The 9103-nt window shown below is 46.6% G+C and overlaps 1 protein-coding gene across 1 annotated transcript in view; it reads left to right on the top strand.

Annotated features, from left to right (window-relative positions):
* The first annotated feature begins 2225 nt into the window (after window positions 1-2225).
* Window positions 2226-9103, top strand: part of LOC105892350 (cingulin-like protein 1) — a 20583-nt gene continuing 13705 nt past the window's right edge. The window contains exons 1-5 of the mRNA XM_031562333.1: window positions 2226-3335; window positions 3508-3611; window positions 5526-5622; window positions 6262-6381; window positions 8637-8785. Coding sequence (XP_031418193.1) covers window positions 2226-3335; window positions 3508-3611; window positions 5526-5622; window positions 6262-6381; window positions 8637-8785 — 1580 coding nt within the window. The remainder of the gene's footprint in view (window positions 3336-3507; window positions 3612-5525; window positions 5623-6261; window positions 6382-8636; window positions 8786-9103) is intronic.

Raw genomic sequence — 9103 nt, 5'->3', positions numbered from 1 at the left:
TACAATCAGTAGATGACTGGCTATGCCCATGAAGTGCTCTCTGACGATGTTACTGGTAACTGCAGGATTTCCATAAAGTTTCATGTCTGCATTTGCCAGAGGCGGCATGTTGTGAACTAACCCTTTAAACATGTGGCATTCCTTTCATTCCTCTAGTGTCTTAACACAACACAGGGCTTACCACACAAACACTCCAAAACTGTTTATTTTCTTTTTTCATTTGTTTTAACTTCACTATTTCTTATTGTGTTTGTTTGTCCAGAGTTCTATGGAAAGGTTACTTGAAGGGGAGCAGACATATCAGACAAGAAAAATATCTCTATCTTTATATGACCTAAATGAGTAGCTTGTGGAAACGTTCTTCTGTGTGAGCTGCAAATTGAGAAAGAGTAATAGGATGCAGTGTATTCAGTTTGGTTACATGTACTTTTGTAAAGATATAACTTACTCTTTTTATACACTATCAGCATTTCCGTAAAGATTTTGGATATATGTCCGGTTAGAATTTTCAAATAAAGATATCCTATGAAAACATCGTCATTTCATTGCTTGGCTGTCAAGATTTGTCGAATAACTTTCATCGTGTCATATGCTATGATCTACATACAGTATGTAGCCATTGAAAAAAATATTCCGTATCCAGTGAACTTCACATTTAGCTATTTCAAAGTTATGAAATAACACTGGTACTTTTCCAGTCAAAGTCTAAGTGGATGAGTTTGATGTTATATGTAGTCGGTCCTCGGCAGGGAATAGTGGTTCGTTCTTGAGAAGGGCGTGCTATTCCTCTGGGACTCTCCGGCATGTTGCTGATGATGGTTCGTGTTGCTGTCATCCCTGCCCACCCACTGGGCGTTCTCTGGAGCGGTAGGCGTGTCTCTGACTTCAGTACAGACTTTGAATTACTTCTTCAGCGACTCTCATATCTGGACAGCCAAGACGAACTGAAACTTTGCATCGATATGATTTTCTCCTTCTAAAGCTACATCGTTAGATCATGCTCAGACGACCTTCCAAAGTGCTGACGAAGACATCGGTAAGTAGTTGCTGCTCTTTCCAATAGCTGTCACAGTTAATACTTCGATGAGACAGACCAAACTTTCGCACCTGGTAACTAAGCCCAGAGAAAATGGTTTCATAATGAGAAGCACGTAGTCTCATCACTGCCTCACGTCCTACTCTTTACAAATTTGGTTCAATTGATGGAAAATAAAACTCATTCTATTGTTTTTATCTTTTGTTAGGAATGTATTTAAATAACAGAGATATAATCTAAACGGTTAGGTCTATACAGCTTTAAGTGGTTAACGGTATGTCGAAATTGGCCAAAAGCCTCAGATGAGTGTTGTGTTTACAGACACTAATGAAATAAAGATGGACTCTGGTGCTTTGGACTGTCATAAACACTACTCCCCCTCACCGGTAGGTGGATCTGCAAATGTGTAAAGGTAGTGGACTAGAATAGAAAGGAGTGAAGTGCGAGTTCGTTACGCTAAGCGAATGTTAGAATTCATTAAAGTTATTAACCGTTAACTCGTCCCCTGCCATTCAATCACCAACATAGCGTTGAGGACTAACAGTGACGTCATCCAAATCATTTCTGTACGGTGGATTGACGAGTAGAGGTCGTCATTCGGAGTGTAAGACAATAGTCCAGTGTTGACACACAGCCTCAACTGTCAGTGTCAACAGGGGAGAACTGAGTGTTGACACTCGTGAGTGTCTCGTAAGTGCAGCTGGATTAGCCGCTGGCGGGACACTATTGTTTCTCTCCCTGATAAGAGGACGTTTGTCTTCAACACGTTTGGCCTACATTCGCTAAAAGGCGAAAGACCAGTGCAATGGGATAATAGTAAATATAAAGGAATATATGATGGAACAATAATGTTTTTGGTTTGACAGGGTACTTTTGTCTATAGCACCTATCCTCGAGAGAGAGAGGGTCTCTGTCAGTGGTGTCTGTAGTTTGTGTTTTGTGTCAGTATGTTGTGTAAGGTAAGTGGGTTTTCTGTTGTGTGTTCTGTCTGTAAACTCTAGAAGCAAGAGGGGGAACTAGTGATTAGAATCAGCTGTGTCAGACCAGGGGTGGAGCCCACACATGGAAATACTTCAGCTATCTGGAGCCCAGCTGGGCGGCTGCTGGCTAAACCTGACCCTTTCTCTGTCTTCTCTCGCAGTAGGAAAGAGCGTGCAGGGACACCCATTCCACTCTGCTGAGATCCAGCATGGACCCGTCGTCAGGGTGTGCGTCTATGGAGCGTCGCCCCCCTGTGAGCCCCAGGACCATGGGCTTGCCTCAGGGGCAGTTGGAGGGGGCAGCGGGGGCATTTGGGCTGAAGGTCCACGTCCAGGGGACTGACGGCCACTCCTTCGTGGTTCTGAACAAGAACCAGAGCATGCAGTGCTACGGTGGCCCGGAGGTGACGTTTGTGGAGCACTGTAGTCAGTCTACTGTCTACAGTTCCACAGGAGGGGGCTACCGCCCGGAGATGCTCCCCCACTCCCCCAGGCAGACCCACGTGGGGGGGTCCCACTCAGACCTGAGGGCCCCCCCCCCGGGAGCCACCTCCCCCCTGCTCAACTACCAGAGGCACCCGGAGCTCCTCAGGCCCTACCACCCTCAAGACAACAGCCTGGAGCTGGACAGCAGCCGCGGCCCCCGCCAGCAGCCCTCGCCCATCCCCGCCTGCAGCTCCGAGCCTCTCAGGCTGAACCCCCCCGCCTCGCCCCAGCCTGCCTACTCTCTGGTGGTGCATAAGGCCAGGATCCCGCTGCCCCTGGCTGCACGCGAGCAGGCGAAGGACAGGCCGCAGGTCAAGGGTCACGCATCTTCTCAGAGGGGCGACCCCGCCCAGCCTCCTCACGTCGCTTCAAAACCAGCCACTGAGAGTGAGGGCGGACCCGGCGCGGGGTCTCTGACTGGTGGATTTGATCAGACGGAGGCAGGGCAGAGCGCTGGGCGGTCTCTGATTGGTGGGTTTGATCAGACGGTGGGAGCTAGGAGCCAGATGAGTCGAGAGGAGAGGAGGCGTTCACGCAGCGCAGACAACTCTGCCTCCTCTGACCCCGTTGCCACGGAGACAGCCAGGGGGATCAGAGGTGATGTGGGGGTAGGGTCGAGCGCCCCTGTATCACCCAGACCTCGAGCCATGAATGGGGGGACCCCAGGACCAGAGGCAGGAGGAGAGGGGGCAGAGAGGGCAGGACCTCAGAGGGCAGATGCCCCAGAGCAGAAGTGCCCCAAACCTGCCAAAGTTCTGCTGAAGGTGGAGAAGACAGAGTCCAGGAGTGTCCATCGGAGCGGAGGCCTGCCCGCGCCTGAGAGAGATAAGCAGGTACAGACACATACATCCACCAGCTCTTGAGTCACGGTGGCAGAAGGTCACATGAAGAGAGGTGTGTGTCTGTGTGTATTTTAAAGAGGTGTGTGTCTGTGTGTATTTTAAAGAGGTGTGTGTCTGTGTGTATTTTAAAGACATGTGTGTCTGTGTGTATTTTTCTAATCAGGTCACTCCTGACCTTCTGAGGGGCCAACGAAAGCTACCCCCCAACACAGCGCCTGTGACAGAAGGCAGCGCCAAACAGGCTCTTTTCACCTACCTGAAGCTCGGGTATGTGTGTTCATGTACTATGGTTAAGTGCGTGAGCGAGGCACGGGTGTGTGTGTGTTCATGTACTATGGTTAAATGCGTGAGCGAGGCACGGGTGTGTGTGTGTTCATGTACTATGGTTAAGTGTGTGAGCGAGGCACGGGTGTGTGTGTGTTCATGTACGATGGTTAAATGTGTGGGTGAGGCACGTGTGTGTGTGTGTGTGTGTTCATGTACTATGGTTAAATGTGTGAGCGAGGCACGGGTGTGTGTGTGTTCATGTACTATGGTTAAGTCTGTCAGTGAGGCATGTGTGTGTGTGTGTTCATGTACTTTGGTTAAATGTGTGAGCGAGGCACGGGTGTGTGTGTGTTCATGTACTATGGTTAAGTGTGTGAGTGAGGCACGGGTGTGTGTGTGTTCATGTACTATGGTTAAATGTGTGAGCGAGGCACGTGTGTGTGTGTTCATGTACTACAGTTAAGTGTGTGAGTGAGGCACGGGTGTGTGTGTGTGTTCATGTACTATGGTTAAATGTGTGAGCGAGGCACGAGTGTGTGTGTGTGTGTTCATGTACTACAGTTAAATGTGTTAGTGGATGAGAAACATCCAGAACTCTCTAATGGTGTGTGGGGCTGGGCGGGGTTTATTGCTCTCAGTGATGAGGGCGTTACATGGGATCCTCCTGAGTAGAAGGCTGTTGTTTTAGCTGCTATGATCCCCCACTCACACACACACACACACACACACACACACACACACACACACACACACACACACACACACGCACACACACTGACTCACTTATACTCAAACTCACATTCACTGGAATGCAGGAACTCAGGCTGAGCTCCATGTAGCTGATAAAATATGAGTCCGCCCCCCCCCAACACACACACCACACACACACACACACACACACACACACACACACGCTGCCTGAAAAACTACAGGAATGCCTGCAGGAGTGCAGTTCTGAACTCTCTATGGGGTTATGTTAATGGATTATGTGTCTATTTGTGTTGTGTATCTGTGCTGTATAAATATTCCCAAGGGTTCCTCTGCCACATTCTCATTTACATGTGATATACTGTAACCAAGACATCTTTGGAATGGAAAGACTTAAGACCTTCAACAAAACATTTTTTAAACGCTGGGAGAAATGAACACGTCACACTGCTAACTTGCAGATGTAGTTACAGAACTGTTTAATGTATCTGGAACATACCTCACTCTAGAGGTCTGCGCAGGACGGATTTTTCAGTCAATTAAATTCAATTTGATTTATATAGCGCCAAAACAAAACAATTGTCTCAAGGCGTTCAAAGTCCTGTTCCCGCAAGATCCCGTCCCACTCCAGCGAAACTATGGCACATTTGGTGCCGATCTTGCCGGCATCGTTCATGTTTAGTGTCATTCATGTTACATGTGTGTGTGTACTAGTGAATAGTGACGTGTTATTGGGTTTACATGTGTGTGTAATAGTGAATAGTGACAGGTGTTAATGGGTTTACATACTGTATGTGTTTAATAGTGAATAGTGACTTGTGTTAATGGGGTTTACATGTGTGTGTAATAGTGAATAGTGACTTGTGTTAATGGGGTTTACATGTGTGTGTAATAGTGAATAGTGACACGTGTTAATGGGGTTTACATGTGTGTGTAATAGTGAATAGTGACACGTGTTAATGGGTTTACATATGTGTGTAATACTGAATAGTGACACGTGTTAATGGGGTTTACATATGTGTGTAATAGTGAATAGTGACACGTGTTAATTGGGTTTACATGTGTCTGTAATAGTGAATAGTGACTTGTGTTAACGGGGTTTACATGTGTGTGTAATAGTGAATAGTGACACGTGTTAATGGGGTTGAATAGTGACAGAGAGGCTCAGTGACAGAAAGCGTTCTCAGAGTTCTGTCTCTCCTACAGGACCGCAGACACTGATGATGTCATACGGAGAAAAGTCAAGAAGATGTTCGAGAAAATCCACTTGCTGAAGTCATGGGGCGCAGAGAAACTGGAGGAGGTGTGTGTGTGTGTGTGTGTGTGTTGTTTCTGTGTGTGATAGTGTGTGTGTGTTGTGTGTGTGTGTGTGTGTGTGAGTGACTGTGTGTGTGTGTGTGTGTGTGTGTGTGTGTGAGAGAGAGAGTGTGTGTGTGTGTTGTTTCTGTGTGTGAGCCTGTGTGTGTATGTGATCTACGTGATCTGTGTGTGTTGTATCTATGTGTGTGTGATCTGCTGATGTAGGTGAAACACTTACTCCCTATGGCTGAGTCATGTGTTGGTCTGGGCTTTCCCGCCCTTCCCTGTGTTTGTGTGTGTGTGTGTGTGTGTGTGTGTGTGTGTGTGTGTGTGTGTGTGTGTGTGTGTCTGGACTTTCCTGCCCATCCCTGAGCTGCTCTGAGAGATGACTGACCCCCTGACCCCCCCCCCCCTCCTCTCCCATGTTTTCTCCATCTTCTTCTCCCTCCTCCTCTCTCTCCCTCCTCTCCCATGTTCTCTCCCTCCTCCTCTCACTCCCTCCCTCCCTCCTCTCCCCGCTCTTCTCTTTCTCTCCCCCTTCTTCTCTCTCCCTCCCTCCTCTCTCTTGCCTCTCCCATGTTTTCTCCCTCCCTCCTCTCTCTCCCCCTCCCCTCTCTCCCTCCCCTCTTTCCCTCCGTCCCAGCTGCCAGCTGCAGACTCTGAGAGGGAGGTCAGGACTGAGAGAGAGGTCAGCAGTGAGAGGAGAGGTGTGTTGGAGATCCATGCCTCCCAGCTGAAGAAACAGCTGGAGGAAGAGATAAAGGTAAGGAATGCAACTGTCCTACAGTAGCCCAGTACTCTAATACCCCAGTACTCTAATACCCCAGTACTCTAATACTTCAGTACTCTAATACCTCAGTACTCTAATACCCCAGTACCCTAATACCCCAGCACTCTAATACCCCAGTACTCTAATACCCCAGTACTTCAGTACTCTAATACCCCAGTACTCTAATACCCCAGTACCCCAGTACTCTAATACCAGTACTGCAATACCCCAGTACTCTAATACCCCAGTACTCCAATACCCCAGTACTCTAATACCCCAGTACTCTAATACCCCAGTACCCCAGTACTCTAATACCCCAGTACTCCAGTACTCTAATACCCCAGTACTCTAATACTCTAATACCCCAGTACTCTAATACCCCAGTACTCTAATACTCCAGTACTCTAATACCCCAGTACTCTAATACCCCAGTACTCTAATACTCTAAAACCCCAGTACTCTAATACCCCAGTACTCTAATACCCCAGTACTCCAGTACTCTAATACCCCAGTACTTCAGTACTCTAATACCCCAGTACTCTAATACCCCAGTACTCTAATACCCCAGTACTTCAGTACTCTAATACCCCAGTACTCTAATACCCCAGTACTCTAATACCCCAGTACTTCAGTACTCTAATACCCCAGTACTCTAATACCCCAGTACTCCAATACCCCAGTACTCTAATACCCCAGTACTCTAATACCCCAGTACTCCAATACCCCAGTACTCTAATACCCCAGTACTCCAATACCCCAGTACTCTAATACCCCAGTACTCCAATACCCCAGTACTCTAATACCCCAGTACTCCAATACCCCAGTACTCTAATACCCCAGTACTCTAATACCCCAGTACTCTAATACCCCAATACTCTAATACCCCAGTACTCCAGTACTCTAATACCCCAGTACTCTAATACCCCAGTACTCCAATACCCCAGTAGGCAATACCCTATGTATGCCATAGTGAAGCTCTCTGCACACAGAGGGCTGGAGATGACATGATAATGTGATGTTATGTTGTGATATGATGATGTGACATTGTTTGTGATAAAGATTGTAGTGTAAAGCTCGTTGTGTGATGATTGTATGTGATAAAGATTGTATGTGTAACCGCGAGGGCAACTAGGAAATGTGTTTTCCTTAGTGTGTGTAGCTATGGAGTACTACCGTCAGTGGGAGGAAGATGATAGTAGGCTATCGCTGTACTTACTGTTGTAAACAGACTAAGTACCAATCCCTCTACACAGAGTCCAGGAAAACAACAGAGCCAACTTCAAATTATTCAGTACATCAACTGTATTAAAATGATCAGTATGTTTAAATAGATTAAATAAATAGAATAAATAGCAATTGGAATAAATAGCATTTAGAATAAATAACAATCAGAATACATTTCAATACATATCCATTGGAATAAATAGCAATTCGAATAAATAGCAATCAGAATTCATATCAATACATATCCATTAGAATAAATAACAATTGGAATAGGACAAATATCAATCAGCATTCAAACTTAAACATCAGTCAGCATTAATATCAGTTAAATAGAATAAATGTTCATCAATATAGTCCAGCGCATTGTGTGAAGAGCCTTTTTAAATAAACCGTATTTCAGGGGGGGGGGGGTCATCAAAGGCTTTAGCTAGGCTACGGTCTGTGGAAATAGACAGGTTTCATCCGTGCACAAGTCTTTAAAACAGCGTCCGCAAAGGCTATGTTGGATTTCCACTGGATTTCCGTAGAGTAAATCAAGAAAACAGGAGAACGCCGTTGAGCTGGGGAAAGTTGGCTTAGCTTCCACGCGAACGCCTCCACTTAACTCCCCAACGCTCCAACCAGGCTGTAGCTCACTGTCGCACATTTCCTCCCTCGTCTCTCCTAATCGCCAACAAAACTGCTCCGACCACTGACCTTACTTCAGGCAGGCTACCGTTCGTCCGGGGTTAGCAGTTACACTATCTTATGGCTATATGGAGTCACACCGTACTTTTCGCGTCTCTACTATTCAATTTCCACTCTTGACTCCCCGTTGCTAGGTGACCCCAAACAGTAGGCAACCAATTTCACGTGCATAACGGCACTTTTCTACCGTTACATATGTGCTAAGGATCGTTGTGTGAAGATTGTTTGTGAATATTGTATGTGATAAAGATTTTGTGTGAAGATTGCTGTGTGAAGATTGTATGTGATAAAGATTGCTCTGTGAAGATCATTGTGTGAAGATCGTTGTGTTCCCCCAGAGAGTCCGTAGTAGCGCTGAGGTCTGTACACAGACCGAGCAGGAGGGGAGGAGGCTGCAGGAGGAGCTGTGCAGACGCAAGGAGGAGCAGGAGAACCTCAGGCAGCAGCTCACAGACAAGGAGAGAGATCTTCAGGCCGCCCTACAGCAGTAAGACCCGCTACAAGCCCAGTTCAAAGGAACAATCACAAGCATTTCCTCAAGTAGTTGTAGTTATAGTTGTAGTTGTAGTTGTAGTTGTGGTTCTAGTTGAGGTATTTAGAAAAATACTGACTTGACTTCCATAAAAAAAACATTACATAAAAAAACAGTAAAAACAACAATGAGAAGATTAATGTTCTCTGCTGTTCTCGTGTGCTGCTCCTGACTGATGTTCTGCCGTTCTCTGCTGCTCTATGCTCTTCTCGTGGGCTGCTCCTGACTGATGTTCTGCTGTTCTCTGCTGTTCTCTGCTCTTCTCGTGGGCTG

This window comes from Clupea harengus, chromosome 3 (assembly GCF_900700415.2).
Source record: "Clupea harengus chromosome 3, Ch_v2.0.2, whole genome shotgun sequence".
NCBI classification, from domain to species: domain Eukaryota; kingdom Metazoa; phylum Chordata; class Actinopteri; order Clupeiformes; family Clupeidae; genus Clupea; species Clupea harengus.
Note: the sequence above shows the minus strand (reverse complement) of the source record. Positions and strands in the feature narration are given on the sequence as shown.